The 22,675-nt window shown below is 35.6% G+C and overlaps 2 protein-coding genes across 2 annotated transcripts in view; both read right to left on the bottom strand.

The window, feature by feature from the left end:
• Positions 1-10,595, bottom strand: part of col28a1a (collagen, type XXVIII, alpha 1a) — a 34,791-nt gene extending 24,196 nt beyond the window's left edge. The window contains exons 1-5 of the mRNA XM_048201140.1: positions 10,383-10,595; positions 7,960-8,100; positions 4,208-4,773; positions 2,126-2,146; positions 1,005-1,064 (exon numbers count right to left, since the gene is read on the bottom strand). Coding sequence (XP_048057097.1) covers positions 1,005-1,064; positions 2,126-2,146; positions 4,208-4,773; positions 7,960-8,077 — 765 coding nt within the window. The 5' untranslated portion in view covers positions 8,078-8,100; positions 10,383-10,595. The remainder of the gene's footprint in view (positions 1-1,004; positions 1,065-2,125; positions 2,147-4,207; positions 4,774-7,959; positions 8,101-10,382) is intronic.
• A 10,795-nt stretch (positions 10,596-21,390) lies between these two features.
• Positions 21,391-22,522, bottom strand: rpa3 (replication protein A3). Its single transcript, XM_048201138.1, has 4 exons — positions 22,216-22,522; positions 21,877-21,951; positions 21,680-21,788; positions 21,391-21,590 (listed from the first exon to the last, which is right to left on the bottom strand). Exons 1-4 carry the CDS (start codon positions 22,312-22,314, stop codon positions 21,508-21,510), a joined length of 366 nt encoding a protein of 121 aa, XP_048057095.1. The 5' UTR covers positions 22,315-22,522; the 3' UTR covers positions 21,391-21,507.
• Positions 22,523-22,675: the final 153 nt, after the last annotated feature.

Raw genomic sequence — 22,675 nt, 5'->3', positions numbered from 1 at the left:
ACCCTCATGCCGTTCCACACCCGTAAGACCTTTGTTAATCTTCGGAACACAAATTAAAATATTTTAGTTGAAATCCAATAGCTCCGTGAGGCCTCCATAGGGAGCAATGGACACTCCTCTCTCAAGAGCCATAAAGGTACAAAAAACATATTTAAATCAGTTCATGTGAGTACAGTGGTTCAATATTAATATTATAAAGCGACAAGAATATTTTTGGAGCGCCAAAAAAAACCAAAATAACGACTTATTTATGAATCAGTGTGTCGAATCATGATTCGGATTGCATGTCAAACTGCCAACGGCTGAAATCACGTGACTTTGGCGCTCCGAACAGCAGATTCGACACACTGATTCATTTGTGCTCCGATGCTTCCTGAAGCAGTGTTTTGAAATTGGTCATCACTAAATAAGTCGTTATTTAGGTTTTTTTTGGCGCTCCAATAATATTCTCGTCACTTTATAATATTAATATTGAACCACTGTACTCACATGAACCGATTTAAATATGTTTTTAGTACCTTTATGGATCTTGAGAGAGGAAGTGTCCATTGCTCCCTATGGAGGCCTCACTGAGCCATCAGATTTCAACTAAAATATCTTAATTTGTGTTCTGAAAATTAACAAAGGTCTTACGGGAGTGGAACGTAATAAATGACAGAATTTTCATTTTTGGGTGAACTAGCCCTTTAAATGAAAAAGAGAAATGCAAATAGCTGAAATAAAATAGTTTTGATATTTTATTTAATTTCAATTAAAGTTTGCAGTATTTTATTTCAAGTAACGGACATTTATTTATGGTTTTAATTTTAGATAACTATAATAACCCTGACTGTACTGTTTAAGAACCAATGACAAATTAACCATTTACTTTTGTGATTATGAACATCTGCAATGATTTCCTATTTTATCTATCTGCAGAAAAAGCTGGATGTGATATGATGAGAATTTACTAGGCTATCAAACTGATTGAGACAGAGAGACATATAGTGCAGATATAAACTCACTGGATTTCCAGGAAGACCTCTTTCTCCTTTCTCACACAGACAGGATTTGCGCTGTGGACACTGTAACAGAGAAATACGCCATTAGACAAGAATGATACAGCATGCCATCTCTATATTATTTGGAATCAAAGTACTTTTTTTATTTTATTTTATATTTTATTTTATTTTATGTCCTTTTGCAAAGTCCTGGGGGTCTACTAGAATAGGTTTGCATGCTTGAATGTTCAAAAAACACAGTATTTTTTACATATTTTACATTACTGCAATTTGCAGCACCTCCCTTCCCAGTTTGTCGGTAAAGCTCTGTTTAGTCCCTGTCTCTATGAAGCCCCTTCTTCTTGGAACTTCTTTTGGAAATGTCATGACCTTTACCATAACCTCAAGTTTCAGCACACTACTAATGCAACTCAGCCAGGCAGTGCCCTTTTTTGCGTAAATTTAAATTTATTTTTTGAATATTATTTACAGTTAATGAGAAAATTGTGTCGAGTACATTCTCGAAAGAAAACTCTTTCAGGGAGTTCAGAAACAGTGCTTACTGATATATAGAATAACTCCCCTTTGGAGTGGACTTTGTGCTTTGTAACTTTGTAACTGTAACTTGCTCAAACAGCAACATTACACATTAAAGAAAAAGCATAAGTCCACTTTAATGCCAGGCTAATATAACCTAATATACCCTGTATATTAGTCCGCTCATCCAGCAGATAACTGACTGCAACTGTGTCTGTCATATCACATATCATCTTACGACTAAGTTATCAGTATAATGAAAATTCAGAGGATTTACAGAAGGACTTAGCCTCTTTTTGTCTTGTGGCTATATAGGCTAATGTTTTGTACATTCTTATATGCTATTGTTTCTAAATAAAAGCTTTAAGATAACATATAGGCCTGAGGTAAAATTATAAAACAATTTCAACTTAAATCATTATTTGATATCTGCATATTTGTTTATTTGTAGACATGTAATAAGTAAGATATATACAGACAGCTGGTCATTATCACAAAATGACTATGTTATCCATCACATCTCATATTCACAATGAAAAACAAAGAAATTGTTGAAAATTATTGAGAAACTTACAATATACAATATTTTATGAGATAACTGTACTTACAACTGTGTTCGCAAGTTCACTCTGTAAAAGAGAAAAGAGAACATTGTAGACTGATCAAAAAAGTGTAAACCATTGACAGATCTTGATGGGACTGTGATTTTGTTCATATGTGAAAATTATGTTTCAAGTGAGTGGTTAGGACCACAATTTTCTAATCGCATAGATTTTTTTTAAGGATATTATGTATTACAGGTCCCCCATTATTCAGATTGCAGTTTTTTTTTTTCGTGTACAGTGGGTACGGAAAGTATTCAGATCCCCTTAAATTTTTCACTCTTTGTTATATTGCAGCCATTTGCTAAATTTTTTTCCTCATTAATGTACACACAGCACCCCATATTGACAGAAAAACACAGAATTGTTGACATTTTTGCAGATTTATTAAAAAAGAAAAACTGAAACATCACATGGTCCTAAGTATTCAGACCCTTTGCTCAGTATTTAGTAGAAGCACCCTTTTGATCTAATATAGCCATGAGTCTTTTTGGGAAAGATGCAACAAGTTTTTCACACCTGGATTTGGGGATCCTCTGCCATTCCTCCTTGCAGATCCTTTCCAGTTCTGTCAGGTTGGATGGTAAACATTGGTGGACAGCCATTTTTAGGTCTCTCCAGAGATGCTCAATTGGGTTTAAGTCTGGGCTCTAGCTGGGCCATTCAAGGACAGTCACGGAGTTGTTGTGAAGCCACTCCTTCATTATTTTAGCTGTGTGCTTAGGGTCATTGTCTTGTTGGAAGGTAAACCTTCAGCCCAGTCTGAGGTCCTGAGCACTCTGGAGAAGGTTTTCGTCCAGGATATCCCTGTAGTTGGCTGCATTCATCTTTCCCTCAATTGCAACCAGCCGTCCTGTCCCTGCAGCTGAAAAACACCCCCACAGCATGATGCTGCCACCACCATGCTTCACTGTTGGGACTGTATTGGACAGGTGATGAGCAGTGCCTGGTTTTCTCCACACATACCGCTTAGAATTAAGGCCAAAAAAGTTCTATCTTGGTCTCATCAGACCAGAGAATCTTATTTCTCACCATCTTGGAGTCCTCCATGCGGGCTTTCATGAGTCTTGCACTGAGGAGAGGCTTCCGTCGGGCCACTCTGCCATAAAGCCCCGACTGGTGGAGGGCTGCAGTGATGGTTGACTTTCTACAACTTTCTCCCATCTCCAGACTGCATCTCTGGAGCTCAGCCACCGTGATCTTTGGGTTCTTCTTTACCTCTCTCACCAAGGCTCTTCTCCCCCAATAGCTCAGTTTGGCCGGACGGCCAGCTCTAGGAAGGGTTCTGGTCGTCCAAAACATCTTCCATTTAAGGATTATGGAGGCCACTGTGCTCTTAGGAACCTTAAGTGCAGCAGAATTTTTTTTTGTAACCTTGGCCAGATCTGTGCCTTGCCACAATTCTGTCTCTGAGCTCTTCAGGCACTTCCTTTGACCTCGTGATTCTCATTTGCTCTGGCATGCACTGTGAGCTGTAAGGTCTTATATAGAGAGGTGTGTGGCTTTCCCTAATCAAGTCCAATCACTGTAATCCAACACAGCTGGACTCAAATGAAGGTGTAGAACCATCTCAATGATCAGAAGAAATGGACAGCACCTGAGTTAAATATAGGAGTGTCACAACAAAGGGTCTGAATACTTAGGACCATGTGATATTTCAGTTTTTCTTTTTTAATAAATCTGCAAAAATGTGTGTGTTTTTCTGTCAATATGGGGTGCTGTGTGTACATTAATGAGGAAAAAAAATGAACTTAAATGATTTTAGCAAATGGCTGCAATATAACAAAGAGTGAAACATTTAAGGGGGTTTGAATACTTTCCGTACCCACTGTATATTCTTCTGTTTCACCTCCTTTTTTACACAACCTCGAGTTTTAGCCCATGACAAAAATATGTTCTAAGAATGTTTTGCTAACATTCCCATTATGAAAAGATAGTTTCTAAATGTTCTCTGAACATTCAAAACATTCAGTTTTTAAACTGAATGTTTTGAACATTAAAAGATGAATCATCCCCCAAGGAGGAAATGCATCCTAACCATCTCTTATGTCTTCCAGGTGAAAACATTCCCTAACTCCAAACACTCACCAGTTCCCTGAAGAGCTTGTCATCCAGCTGTGGGTCAGTGAGGCTGAAGAGGTGCTGTTGAGGTGGTGCGCTGGCGATGGACCTCAGTCTACTGTTGTCCAGCTCATCTCGTGTGAATTCTGACAGCCCAATGACAAACATACGGATGTTTTGGTTCTTGGCATCTGCAGCTGCATTCACAGCACTGGGGCTGCGTGGGTGGTCAACACCATCCGTCAACAGAAGCTCTGCTCTTAAGCTGTTGGGTGCTGTCTCTGTGGTGAAGAGCTGAGTGGCGTTTGTGATGGCATAAGCTGAGTAGGTGCCTTGGCCCATGTAGGTCATAGCACCCACTCGACTTTGGAACACATCTATGTCCTGCCAGTCCCGGAAGTTGTGCTCCACTAAGACGGTGCTGCTGTACTGCAGGACGGCGAGTCTCACCCGCATATGCCAGCCGGGCACTTGCATCTGCATCAGCCTGGTGCTGAAGCGAAACACGAATTCCCTCTGCTTCTCAAACAGAAACATTGTAGCTTTCTCTGAACTGTCCACCAAAAAAGCCAACTCCACTGGACAGAACAGATCTGCAATATAATGAAATGACAGTTGTTTTATTTACACATTTCTCAATATTTAGGTCTTTCTCAAAATTACACTTTTTCAAAAATTTTTTACACAGTTCTCCTGAATCAATGAATTGCGCAGGTAAATCTTGAATTTCACTAATAATGTAAAGCATTAGATCAACCAATTATCAACCAGTTCTCTAAAACAGCTCATGAAACTTCGATTGGCAAGCATATATATAGAACAGTTACAATTTCTGACGATGACAACAACAACAAGGAAACAAACAGGGTCAGTCGGGAAGAAGAGAAGTAAGGATTCATGGTGGAAGGGTTGGGAGACTATAATTGTTGTCAGATCAACAGAAAGTAAGTCTGAATCCTGTAGTAACTCTGAATTCTGTCACAGTATCACATTCAGTAATAAATTTGAACTGTTGAAAGTAATATTTGCCATACAAAAAAATGGTTGCAGACAGAAAGAGAAGTTGAGGCAGGATCTATATGCAGCAGTCACTTTATTAAACAACAAACAAAAAAAGCAGGAGCACAGGAGAATACTAGAACAAAACAAGAACATACAAAAAGAACAACTCAAACCGAGGGCTATTTATACACAGAGTAACTAAAGGGCCGAACAAGGAACAGATAAATCAAATCAAACAGTTGCTATGACAACAAAAGAGAACATTCTAGAAACCATGGAAACAGGAAACAATGAGTTACGAAGTAAAAATTCAGGAAAAATGAAACAGAAATGAAACTGAACAATACATAACTCCTTCCTCTTGAATGGCGCATCCTTGCACCGCAAATGTCCAACAGAGGAGGGAAGGAGGGGGCTTTGGAGGTGGACGAGGAACCGGAAACAGACCAGACCCTGGAGGAGCCAGTAGAGGGAGACACTAAGGTGGAGCCAACCAGGAGGCTAAGATGGAGCCCCTGTGACGAGTGGTCGAGATGAGTGGTCGACTCCAAGGTGGAGCTGACTGGTCGATGGACAGAGATGAGGTAATAAACTTGGATGCCCAATTTGGAGCCATGGGATCAACACACCAAGGCAGAGCTGAAGACCAGGACCAGGCTCTGGCTGGAGTCCATAGTGGGCACTGGCTCTTGCTATGGGTCTGCGGTGGGCTCATGGTCAGTGTCTGTCTTGACAAGGGGCTGAATGAGATGGAGGACTTTCTTCCTCAACCACTGTCCAGGAGGAACCACAGTGGAATAACACCCACTTAATGTATTCACAAAAATGCCCCTGAGGACTATCACCAGGCAGGCATGCTTTAGTTTGAGTGTTTAGACCAGCTCTAAAAAACACACACAGGGAAGGAATCAGCCAAGGGCACCAAAAAACATCTTTTGTGTGGTTCTCAAGGGTGCAGTCCTCCTGGCTGAGGAGGAGAGTCTGAACTGCTGGTAGATCCATATTAGTTGTTAGTAGGTCTTCGTTTTTTCCGTTAATTTAGTGCACCATCTGGGTACTTAAAGTGCACTTTTTCTTTTTGGAATTTTCAGTGTGAACACACTACTTGCACTATTTATACTTAAAAAAAACATCATAGAATAGTGCACAAGTGCGTGAATTGGGACGCACCTAAAGGATACATAGGAAACAATGAGTTACAAACCAGGAAAAAGGAAACAGAAATCAAAGTGATTGTTACACCTTGTGCATTTTCAATCACTTTCACCAAAACTTTCACAGAAATACTGTCAGAGTACACTGCTTTATTGACAGCATAGCTAAGCATTTTGACTATCTTGTCTGTGAAAAAATCATACCAGAACTTGGCATTCTCATGGCACTGATATGTTCATTGACATAAATACTTTTGTGAGATGAACTAGGGATTTTTAGCAAGTTACAGGCTTTTGCAGTGTTGTAGTGCTGTATGAATTGTTTTAAAAATGCACTGACTGGTTTCATTTTATGTAGATGGCAATAAAATTGAAAGACTATGTACATTTGTTTTGATAGTATTTCATTTTTTTAAGATTTGGAAGGTTTTTTTAAGGGGACCTATAATGGCCCTTTTACAAGATGCAATATAAGCCTCTGGTGTCCCCAGAATGTGTCTGAAGTTTCAGCTCAAAATACCCCACAGATCATTTATTATAGCTTGTCAAATTTGCCCCTATTTGGGAGTGAGCAAAAAACACGCCGTTTTTGTTTGTGTTACTTTAAATGCAAATGAGCTGCTGCTCCCGGCCACTTTCCAAAAGAGGGCAGAGCTTTAACAGCTCGCGCTTTAGTTGCTCAAAAGCTGGAGAATCTCACATAGCCAAAATGACAATTGTCAGTAACAGTTTTCAGACTTACATTGTTCAAACCGGAGTCAGACACTGATGGAGAGACTCAGGGAGAAGTTACAACTTTTATAATGCAACTGGATGTTTCTGAATGGTTAGTGGGTAAATTTATGTAGTTGCTTGGGAGTCGATTCAACTAATTGACTAGCATGTGCTGTCATTTTAAACTTTTGTGCAAATCCAGCGTTGAATTGACCCTCGTTTGTGAAGCAGGCCGGCGTAAAATGACGGCATGGTTACAACACTCTACTACAACAACTCTTCCTCGTCTCTAAAGCAGCCCAACAAGGCCTCACCCCTTTTGCTGCGTGTTCTGGGGGGTAGGGTTTATGTAAATCTTAGGGTTAGTGATGTCACAAACCCTGGGAAGAAGCTTGTTAGCCCCTACCAGCTGTTTGTTGTAGTCCTTAAACAGCGAATTCTTTAAAAGAAAATATCTCCCTTTGCATTGAACTTTGAGCGTCGTAACTTTGCAGATGTTGTTTATGCTATAACAGCAACATTACATACTAACTAAAGTTTAAAAAAGTGAAATCATAATCAACCACCTGTTTTATATGATAGGTTTTGATCTTAAGTTTAACAGTTTTGAAAAGAGTGTATAAACATGCAAACTGGCCTGTAGGTACACAGAGATTTGGCTGTGGTGTGTATAAGTGAAAAAGTGAGAAAAGAATTCAGGTAATTAGAAAGATGTAGTCACTGAATGCATTTTGTGGTAAAGCAATGGAAAATTATCCACACAGTTTAGCTCACATAGACTACTGTGTGAAGAGTTTTGAAAAAGTGACCAAAGTACAGTGAAATTGGTCTTAGAAATTGATAAAAAAATAAATAAATAAAAAAAAACCTTCAAAGAGGTTGGGGTAGACAGACAGACAGATCACTTACTTTTGACTTCATTTTCGATGACAGCATTGTCAGGCTTCTGTCTGTTTTTTCTTTTGTTCTGGTTTCTAGCATTACAGGACAGTATCAGCAGCAGGAGAAACATCACACCACACTGCATCCTTCCTGCTTATGCACACGTCACTGAACAATGAATCATATTATTAATTTTACAGTTTAACACATCATTTTGGAAATATGTCCCTAAAATAATGCATTAATTTCTGACATAAAGTACATCCTGACAGTTCCTACAGAAACATTGTAGATACATTATACGTGATATGTTAATGCAATTGTGCTTGGCAAGCAAACATCCTACATGCTAGAGGACTATATTAAAGTCCACAAGAATGTGGGATAGCTGTATAGACATTAAGTAATAAATGCAAAATAAAACTTTCATAAAAGCAGTTAGCCAGGTGAGGCTGTGCATTACAATAATTTTTACTATGGTATACACTCTAAAAAATGGGTTAAAAACAACCCAAGTTGGGTTGAAAATGGACAAACCCAGTGGTTGGGTTAAATGTTTGCCCAACCTGCTGGGTAGTTTTATTTAACTCAACTATTGTTTAAAAACTACTATATTGCTTGCTTAAAATGAATCCAAAATATGTTGAAAATTACCCAGCACATTGGGTAAACATTTAACCCAACTGCTGTGGGTTAAAACAATCCAATCACTGGGTGTGTCCATTTTCAACCCTACTTGGATTGTTTTTAACCCAGCATTTTTTAGAGCGTAAGGTTTTTTAAGCAATGAGAAACCCATTTGGTGTTAAAATCACTGTAATGCTTAGCCCTAATTAGATTTTTGCTTTAATAATCAATGTTTCTTTACTTCTGGGAAACATGTTTTCAAGCAATCTCCACTCCAATTTGTATATAGTTTATTGCAGTGATTCATGGTGCAATTCGATTTTAAGTCAAACAATTGAGCACTGCCCTAACGCTCAAAATAATTAATTGGTTTGAGCTGGACAAACTTAAAATAAACTAATTAGTTCAGTCAAATTAACTTTTATGAGTATTTAGAACTTTCTTTTTCTTTCAAGTTCACAGAACTGATATATTTTAAGTAAACTGAACTGTTTCAAAGTTTTGAGTTTTAGGAATTTATTTCTTTTAATTTAGACGAACTTAAGTTTAACTGAAACTGGGCTGGGATTTCTATTTTCCAGCATGTTTTGCTCATGGCACTCGAAAGGGAGAGTAAATGTTAAAATTAAGTGTTATATAATGTTTTTTATGCAATATTAATGTTAAGTGGGGGATTTAGTGATTAATGTTTTGTTAGGCTTATTTAGAAGAGTTTCTTTTAATTTGGGTTTTTGGAGATTTACCATCATGGTGACAAGTTGTGCATGCAGCGGTTTTGAGAGCAATTATGTTAAATGTTTTATATTGCTGTACTCACTCAGCAAGTGCTATACCATGCTATTGTTAACATTGTTAACAAATTAGCAAGTTAGAATTTTTTGAATTAGCTTGTTATAGCTAGCTAATTTTACACTAATAAAAATGTTTACATTGGGGTTACATGATAATTTTAAGTTAAATGTATGAGTGTACTCAAACATTTTAAGTTAAGAATAATTAAAATGTATGAGTACAAAATAAAAATCCACCAGTTATGCTTACTTAAACTTTGATTGCCTCAATTTTTTTTAGTTTTGCCAACTTATTCTTGTTTACAGTGTACTTAAAATTTTGAGTTGTATTAAATTAAGATGAACAAAACAAAAAATATATATATTGATTTAAATGAATGTTTATTTGTAATTTACAGTTATTCAAAAAAATATATGCTTACTGATGATATTTAAGTCTGCAAACTTACAAAAATAGAGGCAATCAGATGTCTCAATTTTTTTTGAGTTAGTAGAACTTCTCTGGGTTTACAGTGAACTGATCCTCACAACACATTAAAACCTGGCCCAAAGTTCTGCATCTGAAAATCGGCATCTTGACTGTTAGAAATTTTGAGGGGTCAGGAAGAGCATATCCTATGAACTACCCTGAGGCAGTCATGCACATTGCCTGTCCATTTTCAGCCTGAAGGCACTACAAAATCACTTTGCTGCAGCACCTTGTGACATAAGCATGCTGCTGCTATTCCAATGAATTTTCCTGAGAAAACTTTACATTTATTTGATGTCGATGTTCTTTTTACAACAATTAAGATTAATTTTTAAGTTTAATGTTTTTTCAAACCCTTCTGTGCTGCTATGTATTACTTTATTTTACTCTCTTTATCATGAAGATCTGAACCTTTAACTTTTACTTAATCATATCAATAGCTGTAACACATACAGAAGATCTTTTCAATATGTAGACTCTCTACTTGTGTCCAAAAAAATAACAAGTATATTATAGTATAGTATGAAAATTAACAGTAGGAATTGATTATGGTGGTTCCTTACCTAAGTATTCACTGCTGTATTGTCTGTCTCCTTAATAATCCAGTCTTCCACTTAATCATTTGTGTCCAGTTACATCCTCATCGTGTGTGACATCTCAATATGAAAGAGCTAGAGGCAGAATAAGCAAAGTTTCATTGAGGCCAGGCATATAATCTGTGAATAATGCAGTAATACCCTCTCTATACTCTCTCTCTGTGCTCAGTGTTCCAGTATCCTGACAGTAACCGGCTCACTGCTCTGGGACTCATAGAGTTAAACCCCCTTTTGTCGGTGGATTGGGAGGGCGATTATTCTGACAGGCTTGATTCCTGTATTCCTGTCAAACTTATTATGTGTGTCTTATCAGCCATTAGCTCACATTAGCTGTAAAAAGTCACTGGAAAGATAAACAAGACTGTCTTCAATTAAATTGTATTATACTAATATAGCAACTTTAATACAACTACATTTCTAACTTTATCTACACCATAGGCAGATGGCAGAGGAAAATTCTTAGAGAAATATGCAGGTCTAAACTGGATTTCTATCAGTGTCCTCAAGCTAAAAAAATGTCTCTTTTAGGAACAGAAGCCCTCTCTCAACTCAAAAATAGCTTTTTAATGTAATTTCTTTTTATTTGTCTTCATACACCAAAGGATGTCACATACTCAGATTTCTAAGATATTTTTTAAGCTTTTTATTATTTAAAGGAATATTTTAGGTTGTGCTTTACGAACAGAAGGCATTATGTGTACACTTCTAGTGAAAGGTTTTCATATTTTATATTATTGTTATACAATATGGATGAATATGAAAAAAATGTGTCTAGCATATATATCATATCATATATGCTTATGCTGAAATTCTTGAAATTTTGCTATATATATATATATATATATATATATATATATATATATATATATATATATATATTTTAGGGTTCAGTTCTCACTTTTTAACTAGTTGCCTATTATAGCTTGCAATGCATAGGATATTGGCTGTTTATTAATACTGTTTATTAAAAGCACATATTAATGACTTCTTCTGCATGACCTTATTCTACATCCCTTAATCCTATACCCAATACCTAAACTTAAATCCACAAAAACTACATAACTATTAATAAGCAGTAAATTAGGAGTCTATTGAGGCAAAAGTTGTAGTTAATAGTGAATGTGTTCCCCATACTGAAGTATTACCAAATTTATATCACACACACACACACACACACACACACACACACACACACATATATATATATATATATATATATATATATATATATATTACAGCTTCCCAGAATGCACCCATTAAGCAGGTCAAGTGAATGTCCAGAATGAACAAGATTGGAATCTATAGGCTGACTTTGAAGATCATAAAATATCATTTGGGAATTGTTTGATCACTACACCATTCCATTGCTTCATTTTGTATATTGCATAGTTTATTCTCCAATGTAGAAATAATAATACAGATAGAGTGGGAGTGTTCAAACTTTTGATCTGGTATCTACTTGTTTTCCTGAGTGTTTCCCTGAACTACACAGTTCAGAAAAGGGTCACATAACTTACCCTACTCCCAACCTTGTCATCTTATGAATATAAGGACATAAACACGCATTCCTCCACCCATCTGATAAATATCAGTTCTTTGAAAAATGTGGAAACTATCAAACCCTCTTGATGGCCCAGTGAGAGAAACAGCACTCCACTTGACAAGCTACAAAAAATGTGACAGAACAACGAGGAACTCAAAATGACTTACAGGGAGGAGGAGTCGGAGAACATCAGTGGAGAACCACAGCAAATACAGCAACAGCCGTCAATGAGTTTTTATTGATACAAATGGTTAGGAGAAATGTCATTTGTCATGGATCTGTCTCTGAAAGTTAAATATGTTTCCTCTAATGTAAAAATCATAAATCTGTTTAAAAATACTTGCTGTTCTGTTGTAATTACAACTAAGTTATGCCTCATGTAAAAGCTCAGATCATATAACACATATTTTGACAATGTGATGTCATCATAAGTCATATTTTTAAACTGCACTTAAGATGTCACTTGCAGCACTAAGTCAAAAAGGGGAAAGTTGACTCTTGATGCAAGAGATATATGCAGCATGTCTGATATATTTACATCCTAATATTTTAAAGTGACTGTTTTACATGAAATGTTTGAGTCAAAGGTTAAAAGTTTGACTTTATGAAGCAGTCATTGTATTTTACATCTGATATACCTATATACCATTTCTTCTGACCAGAGAAAAAGCCATTTAGAAAGTATTGATAATTTACTAACAAATTGTAGTCCATTGCATGATGAAAATTGTGGTTAGTAACATACACATTTTGGTAATATAATCAAACTACTTTTTGATTACTTTTGACCTAACTTGTTTATCACATTTATTTAGTCGGCATTTAAGTTCAGTTCTCTCCTCAGTTCTCTGTCAGTTGTTGTTTGTGATTGATGTGTCTCACATGTTGGATCTTGTTTGTTGTAATATTTTGAATGATTTAATAAATCTTGTGGTATTTGGAAAATCATCTTCGTTTTCTTCGGATTAATGTTACAGCAATAGGATTTTGGTAACTCTTTAGTATAGGGAACACATATTCACTATTAACTATGACTTCTTCCTCAATAAACTCCTAATTTACTGCTTATTTATAATTAGTAAGATAGTTGTTAAGTTTAGGTATTGGGTAGTAGAATAAGGTCATGCAGAATAAGGCATTAATATGTGCTTAATAAGTACTAATACATGGCCAATATTCTAGTAATATGCATGCTAATAAGCAACTAGTTAAAAGACCCTAAAATAAAGTGTTAGCAGGATTTTTTATAAAGTAAAATTTAAAAGATAAAAAAGAAGTCAATGCATTATTAACAGCCATTTAGTGAAGTAATCATGTAGTCAATAAAAAAGTAACTGTAGTCTGGTGAATATTTTCAAAAAATAATATATAATATGTAATCTCATTACAAGTGTTTTAATTTTTGGAATCTGATTCTGTGATCCAGATTATAATCATTCGCTACTCAGAACTGACTGTAATTTAACCAAATATGATGTGTTATGCTGTTAATTTTTCTACAAATTGTTTCTGTTGGAGTTTGTCAAATTGGTTTTAAAATAACTTGACAGTTCCCCTCTGCAGTTTAAATCCCATTTTTCATTTTTAATTATTTTCGTACTTTTATTAAGTCACCAAATTGAAGTAAATTCCAAATCTTCTGCCCGGGGCGCATCAATGGGAGTCATGACAAGGAAAAACTGATGGTGTGGCATTTTAATCATTCTGTGCCTTTAAGCATTTGCACAAGAACCAAGTGCAGAATGAGCTTTGACTTCCCTTGTGAACTTTAGGTGTTCTGCATAGACCAAATATGTAAAATGATATGTATTTTTTGTTGCTGCCCTTTCATTGCTTTCATTGTTTTTCCTCTTTTGTAAGTCGCTTTGGAAAGAGCATCTACTAAACGTAAATGTAAAGTGCTGCAGACATTTGCCGATGCACGGCACTAAAAGACAGTTTAACGACCCTGGGAACTTACATGCATGACCACAGGGTACGAAAGATATTTTGAACTATTGTGCTTGGGTGATTTGTTAAACATGTCAGAAGATGATATGGAGAACCCTTCCTGAGGCAGTGAGCACATCCGTGGAGCAGAAAGATCTGCTCTTAGTGCAAACCCAACGCTTATAGATTAATCAGAAAAGGCTATTTTAGAAGAAAAACACAGCATGTCAAATATATTCCATCAACACGTTGTGTATCTTAATTAAGGGCAAAGGGCAAAGGTCAAGGTGAAGTCAACTCAACTTAATGGCACGTAGCAGTAATGTGGGTTACTTACAATCTACAAGGTCATGAACTTCAGATAGGTTTGCACCAACACAATCTCTGGGCAATTTGTAACTATTTTGGCAAACTGGTTGCTAATTCCTATGAATTTGTTTACACCCCAGTGATAGTTGTGTTTAGAGTTGGACCTTTATAATTTTTTGTGAAAAAAAAACAAAAAATATTTTTATAAAAATTGTTCTTTGTTTGTGCGATTCACATTATGAGAATTTATACAGTGGCATGAAAAAGTATGTGAACCCCTTGCAGAATCTGTGAAAATTAAAATTATTTTAATAAAATAAAGGGATTAAAAAATGCAGATGTTTTGTTTATCTTCCTGCAGAATTTTATAAAAGATTTTGCATTTAGTTCACAAGACAAAACAATTGAATTTATTAAAATAACCCCATTCATAAGTATGTGAACATTTTTCAATACGGTGTGTGGTTACCTGATGATCACGACTTTTATGTTTTGTGATGGTTGTTCATGAGTCCTTTTTGTCCAGCAGTTAAACTGACTGTTCTTCAAAAAATCCTCCAGGTCTTGCAGAAATTTCAGTTTTCAAGATTTTTGACATTTTAACCCTTTCCAGCAGTGACTGAATGATTTTGAGATCCGTCTTTTCACACTGAGGACAACTGAGGGACTCAAACACAACTATTAAAAAAGGTTCAAACATTCACTGATGCTCGAGAAGGAAACACGATGCATTAAGAGCCGAGGGGTGAAAACTTTTGAATTCAAATATCAAGGTAAATTGTACTTTTTCTGCCGGGAAACATGCAAATATCTTCTGTTGGTTCCGAAGGGCAGTACTAAATGAAAAACAATGATATTTAAAAAAATAATGAAAAAAAAAAATCTTCTTTCTGTTCAAAAATGTTTACACCCCGACTCTTAATGCATCGTGTTTCCTTCTGGAGCATCAGTGAATGTTTGAACCTTTTTTAATAGTTGTGTTTGAGTCCCTCAGTTGTCCTCAGTGTGAAAAGACGGATCTCAAAATCATTCAGTCACTGCTGGAAAGGGTTAAAATGTGCAAAAATGCTTGAAAACTGATGAATCTGCAGGAGCTGGAGGATTTTTCTGAAGAACAGAGCTCAGTTTAACTGCTCAGAACAAACAAGAGACTCATGAACAACCATCACAAAACATAAAAACAGTCGTGGATCATCAGGTAACCACACACAATATTGAGAATCAAGGGTTCACATACTTATGAATGGAGTTATTTTAATAAATTCAGCTATTGTTTTGTCTTGTGAACTAAATTCAAACATCTTTTATGTAAAATATCTTACTCAGGACAGTACTAAACAAAAAATAACATGCATTTTTTATTATCCCTCTTAATTTATTAAAATAATTCTCATTTTCACAGATTCTGCAAGGGGTTCGCATACTTTTTCATGCCACTGTACCTCATAAAATGGTTACTTTTTCCCTAGAGATCGAGTTGGTTTGTATTTAAAAGTTTAATCTTTAAAATGCATACAGAATAGCATTTGGATGTGCACTGGTTCCTACACTCCAGCTAATCAATATATTTTTTGTGCCTGCTGTTCTATTTGAAATGTCTGACTCGAAGATGAAACGCTTGACTCTATGATACAATCATTGTATTTTACATCTGATAAGATCGGCATATTTCTTCTGACCTGGATATAAAATCATTCAGAATGTACTGTAATCGGTGCTGAGTAGATTACTTACAAAATGTAATCCATTACTGAATACAAATCACATTGTAGTTAACATAATCTATTGTATTACACATTTTAGGTAAAATAATCTAACTACTTCAATACTATCAATAACATCAAAAAGAGGATGTTACTCTTTTCCAATAATAATAAAATAAAATGTGTACTTTCTCCAGATAACTTTTTTTCTAGCTATACAGTTGCATGAAAAAGTATGGGAACCACTTGCAGAATCTGTGAAAATGTGAACAATTTTAACAAAATAACAAAAATGTTTATTTAGTACTGTCCTGAGTAAGATATTTTACATAAAAGATGTTTACATATAGTCCACAAGAAAAAAAAAAAAAAAAAGCTGAATTTATTAAAATAACCCCATTCATAAGTATGTGAACCATTGATTCTCAATACTGTGTGTGGTTACCTGATGATACGACTGTTTTTTTGTTTTGTGATGGTTGTTCATGAGTCTCTTGTTTGTCCTGAGCAATTAAACTGAGCTCTGTTCTTCAGAAAAATCCTCCAGGTCCTGCAGACTCTTCAGTTTTCAAGGATTATTTGCATATTTGAACCCTTTCCAGCAGTGACTGTAGGATTTTGAGATCCATCTTTTCACACTGAGGACAATTGAGGGACTCAAACACAACTATTAAAAAAAATATTCACACATTCACTGATGCACCAGAAGGAAACACAATGCATTAAGACCCAGGGGTGGAAACTTTTGAACAGAATGAAGATGTCCAAATTTTTCTTATTTTGTTAAAATATCTTTTTTTTTTTAAATTTAGTTCTGCCTCTCAGAAGCAACAGAAGATATGCATCGTGTTTCCTTCTGGAGCATCAGTGAATGTGTGAACCTTTTTTTAAATAGTTGTGTTTGAGTCCCTCAGTTGTCCTCAGTGTGAAAAAGATGGATCTCAAAATCATACAGTCACTGCTGGAAAGGGTTCAAACATGCAAAAAAAAAAAAAAAGAAAATCTGCAGGACCTGGAAGATTTTTCTGATTTTTCTACGCAACTGTAGATACACTCCTGTGTGAGTGGTACAAACAGCACTTTGTCTGAACTTGCAACAATATGGCAGCTGCTTGACCTCGGGCAACTCCTCACCACACCATTGAGCACTACAGAGGCCACCTATTGCTCATCATATTAAATACTGCAACATGCAGAATGTATCTTTTAACCTAATGCCTTTTATGCTGATGGTTTGTCTTGTCAAATATAGGGGAGTTACTCAACATGACAGCTATATTGAAGTGACTGCTTGAGGTATTTGGCTCATTCCCCCCTTCCTGACACTTTGTCATTTACTGATTGATGAATTTTGTAATGGTACAAGTTTTTTTCCATAGAAATATTAGCCTGCCACAGATAATTAAAGAAAATTCCAATGTTCTGGTTTTAGTTTCCAAAGAGTGTCAGTCTCCTCTGCTTGCTGGTCTGGAGTAAATAGTGAATATATTAGTAAATAGTAAATACAGTGCCCTCCACAATTATTGGCACCCTTAGTAAATATGAGCAAAGGCGGCTGTGAAAATAAATCTGCATTGTTTATCCTTTTGATCTTTCAATCAAAAAATTCACAAAATTCTAACCTTTCATTGAAGGAAAACGATTGAAAGTGGGGGGAAACTCATATTATGAAATAAATGTTTTTTCTCCAATACACGTTGGCCACAATTATTGGCACCCCTAGAAATTCTTATGAGTAAAATATATCTGAAGTATATTCCCATTCATATTTAATTTTTTTAGCACACCAGGGTGATCATGAACATGAAATTGTCCAGCCATGACTTCCTGTTCCACAGGAATATAAACATGAGGAAACACAAAGGCCAAATTCCAGTAATCATTCATCACAATGAGTAAAACCAAAGAATATAGTTCTGATGTGCAGCAAAAGATTGTTGAGCTACGCAAAATAGAAAGTGGCTGTAAGAAAATACCTAAAACATTGAAAATCCCCATTTCCACTATCAGGACAATAATTAAGAAGTACCAATCAACTAAAGATGTTACAAATCTGCCTGGAAGAGGATGTGTCTAAATCGTCTTAATGCACACTGAGGAGGAAAGTTTGAGTGGACAAAGACTCTCCTAGGATCACAGCTGGAGAATTGCAGAGATTAGTTGAGTCTTGAGTCTCAGAATGCCTAAAAAAACAGATCATACATCCCCACAAGGTTTTCAAGAAAAATCCTCTGCTCTCATCCAGAAACAATCTCCAGCATATTCAGTTGTCAGACAAGACTGGAACTTCAAACGGGACCAGCTTCTATGGTCAGATGAAACTAAAAAAAGAGCTTTTTGGCAGCAAACCCACCAGATGGATTTGGTGCACACATGGATAAAAAGTGCCCCATGCCCACGGTTAAATATACTGCTGGATCTTTAATGTTGTGGGCCTATTTTTCTGCTGGAGGTCCTGGACATCTTATTCAGATACATGGTATCATGGATTCTATCCAATACCCACAGATAAAAAATCTTCTGCTAGAAATCCAATAATGGGCTGTGGTTGGATCTTCCATCAGGACAATGACCCAAAACAAACATCAAATGCAACACAAAAATGGGTCACTGAGCACAAAATGAAGCTTCTGCCATGGCCATCTTAGTCCCCTGACCTGAACCCTAAAGAAAATGAGTGGAGTGAACTGAAGAGAAGAAGCACCAGCATGGAGCTGGAATCTGAAGGATCTGGAGAGATTCTGCATGAAGGAATGGTCTCTGATCTCTTGTCAGGTGTTCTCTAAACTCATCAGGCATTATAGGTGAAGACTCAGAGCTGTTATCTTGGCAAAAGGAGGTTGCAAAAAGTTTTGAATAAAAGGGTGCCAATAATTGTGGCCAACGTGTTTTGGAGAAAAACATTTATTTCATAATGTGAGTTTCCCCCCACTTTCAATTATTTTCCTTAAATGAAAGGTTTGAATTTTGTGAATTTTTTGAATGAAATATCAAAAGGATAAACAATGCAGATTTATTTTACAGCTGCTTTTGCTCATAATTACTAAGGGTGCCAATAATTGTGGAGGGCACTGTATAAGTCCATAGTTTTTCAAATAATGTTGGTTAACTAAAAATATACAATCAAAATTCATAAAAGTAAAAAAAATCATAAAAATTCTATAATATGCAAATCCAAAAAGAGACTTTTTTGTTTTTCCTAAAACATTGATGCTAAACTTAACCCTTGTGCATTCAAAAAAAAAAAAAAAAAAGTTACACATAGGTGCAAAATGGACAAAAATGTCCATGTCATAAAAATATGATTTATTAATATTTTTTTCCACTTTCACTGATGTCAATTTTTAACCAGCATCTGTTCTATCCATAGATACCAAACATTAATTATTTTTAAGAACTGTAACCCTTTAAATGCTGGTTTGTTTACATAATGCCATAGGTGTTTTTTTATGAAAAAATTAAAAATTGTAGTTTATTTTCATAAACTAAATGCTAAGCAGAATTTTTTTTCTTTGCATATTAGATTCTTCACTGTCAGAAAAAAAGGTACGGTGCTGTCACTGGGGCTGTACCCTAAGGTACAAAGGTAAAAAGCTACTAATATGTACCTTTAAGGTACAAATATGCACATACAAAAACTAACACTTAGGTCCATAATGGACAACAATGCCAAAAAACTGTCATAGAAATATTATATATTCATTTTTTTTTTTCCACTTTCACTGACTTTTTTTTTTTTAATCAGCATCTCTTCCATTCATAATTACCAAACATTCATTCATTTTCAGAATTTTAACGCTTTACAAATTGATTTCTTTACATCCTCAGCTTCTAACGCACCTGTGTGCTCACTGTCAGTGGGCAACACTAGCTCCTCTGCTGAGTAACGTCTCTTCATCTTGCAAACAATGAAATGATCAACCCCTCAAGCACCACATATTTATAGGTTTGGCTGTGAGGACACCTGTGTGAACTCAAACTTTGTATAAAATCTACCAGACTAAACAATCAGCATTTTCTTGTGGTGAAAACTAAAACAATGTGTTTAGGGGCTTCTGACCTTCTACTTCAAATTCAAGCGCACCTTTTATCTCCGTACAAAAACAATAACAAGTGAAAAAGTGCAATCAAGGGTTAAGATGTGTGTTTGGGTGAAAAAGAAAAGCTCATTAACCTTCTTTGACCTTTTTCATAGTTTTCACATGGCCATATGACCCTGCCAAGGGTGTGACTCATACATGGAGTGGGATTTTTGATTGCCAGTACAATATAATTTCTTTTAAACTAATTACACACATTAAATTTTCAGTAAACACATGCAAACTACACTCTGACATCCTCACCAATATACCCACACAATTATAGCTGCATTATTTTTGTTCTTAGGGTCCTGAGTGTGAGTATTTTTTGTAAGGAGGGTAAAATTGATTTTTTTGAAGGAAATGAGGGTAAAATATTAAAATTCCAATAAACATCTGAGCCAAAATTCATGTAGTTGGCATTAACAAAGGCACAGTTATAACAAAAAACAAAACTGAAATGGACAAAAATGTCCATAAGGTTGCACAAGGATTAAAAAAAGAGTGTATTCCAACTCTTTATGTAGCCTTGTTTCAGTAATGCATCTCAAAGCAAAGCAATCTGTGTCAAATACCATTTGGTTTTTCACTTCATTGCCATCTAGTGGTAGAATATAAACAAAGGTTACAGAACCAAGCTTGGTGTCCACTTTCAGAAAATACTGAAAGGCAAACATTGAATAAAATGACCAGAGAGAGTAATTAATATTCCTTTGGATGTAGAACACCACAAAAAAATATGCAGAATAACATAAAAATATGTCTGTAGGCCAGCCTCACATATCACCTCATTCATCAAGGGCTGACCAGTCTTTACCAGTACGTTATTACTTGCAATGTGCATAGTAAATCACCTTAATAGGCTCATCTTTATGACACAGAAAACAGTTTAAATAAACATCAAAACCGTATCATAAAACACTCGTCATTCACCCTGGCTTTCCCCATTACATACAGTCAGAATAACAAATTTACTTGATTACTTAAATTAATGATCAGTCATTAAAAGACCTTTATCATTTTAATTTGTGTATAATCAATGTGAATTTAAGCATGTAAATCTTATTTAGTGAATCTTATCTTATTAAGTGCTTTTGGTACATTCAATTTGTACTGTTCACTTCAAATGCAAATATATTTTGTACAAATACTTTATAATTTAAATCAAATTGTAATTCATCAGTAAAATCTAGCACAAAACTCTCTCACTGTAACTAAAATAAGTGACTAAATGAATACAAATCCATTCATTTTGTCATCCTTTGCTTCATGATGAAAAATACATAATGTAAAAATGGTACAAACTTTTATTTTAATTACCTAGTTTTTCTTGCTAAATAACTTCCAAATTAATTGTCAATGTATAGCTGTATAAGTCTTCATTTATTAAATAATGTGGATTTTTGTGAAAATGTGTTTTATGTTTTATTTCAAGTAGCAAAAACTGGACAACTGTTTACATATTTTTTTTACAAACACAGAAAACAACCAATTATACAAAAACTGTAGAATTAAAATAAAAGTGCTGTTTAACCGCTTAATGTAACCTCAAACGGGTAATGCTGGGGAAAGTCATGAAGAACTTTCAGGCCTTCGTTGTACAGCTCCAGATCTGCAAAGTAAGAGAAAATCTTTTATATCCCAGTGTATGTAATAACACTGACAATAAAACTGTATCATAATCAATATAACAAATCATACCAAAAGAGACTTTGTCCTCACGATACTGAGAATGTGAAACAGCCATGATTGTTCCTTTGTTGGACACCATTCCAATAACCTCTACAATCCCACTCAGCTCTTCATCCAGCTAAACAGGCCAGGGAAGAAAAGAAAACATTTTAATAAATATCAACATCACACACAGAGGTGCATCATCTACTGAACTAATCACTCACAGGTTCATTAAGCTCCACTGACGCAGTCTTTCCTTCTCCATCTGAAAGAGTAAGAACCTTTCCTGAAGGATGGACCTGTTAATACACAACCATACTGTCATACTCATCACACACTAGACATAAATCACACAATACGTTTTTACTTTGCAATGTACATAATAATTCGCCATAATAAGTTCGTCTTGCAGTTAAAATGCTACTGCAAACTACTCAAATACACTAAACCGTATCATAACACTCATATCATGCATCATTCACCCTTGTTTTTCATTATATATGCTACATGATCAAATGTTCATTATTTTGGGCCATGTGTAGAAGTGTATAATCAGTCAATACCTTTTCCAAGCGTCCAACGAAGCAGACTGGTCGACTGATATATTGAGACAACATCGACGCATTGATTCTGGGCTTCGGGGACTCATAAACACCTGTCATTGCGGATGTTTAGGACAAACCACACAAGAAATAAAACCCGAAAGGACTTCAGTCGACTCAAACACCAGAACCGCGGGAAAACTTACAGCAAGTGACGTATTTTTTTCGGATGACCGTTTTCCGGTGCGTCAGAGAAAAACGTCCGAAACAAACTGCCTGCTAACTATAGTTCCTAGTTGTTCACTTCCGCTAATCGGTTCTTTCGATAAGTTCCTTTTCATTGCCAGTCAAAATATCACAACGAACATGACAATAATCACGTATATCAAAATACAGTATAACTGTTTGTTGAACAAATATACAACAATGTAGGAAAAGAGAACAAAGTTAAGAAAGAAAAAAAGAAACAGTAGTCATAGAT

Source organism: Megalobrama amblycephala, linkage group LG9, assembly GCF_018812025.1.
Source record: "Megalobrama amblycephala isolate DHTTF-2021 linkage group LG9, ASM1881202v1, whole genome shotgun sequence".
NCBI classification, from domain to species: domain Eukaryota; kingdom Metazoa; phylum Chordata; class Actinopteri; order Cypriniformes; family Xenocyprididae; genus Megalobrama; species Megalobrama amblycephala.
Note: the sequence above shows the minus strand (reverse complement) of the source record. Positions and strands in the feature narration are given on the sequence as shown.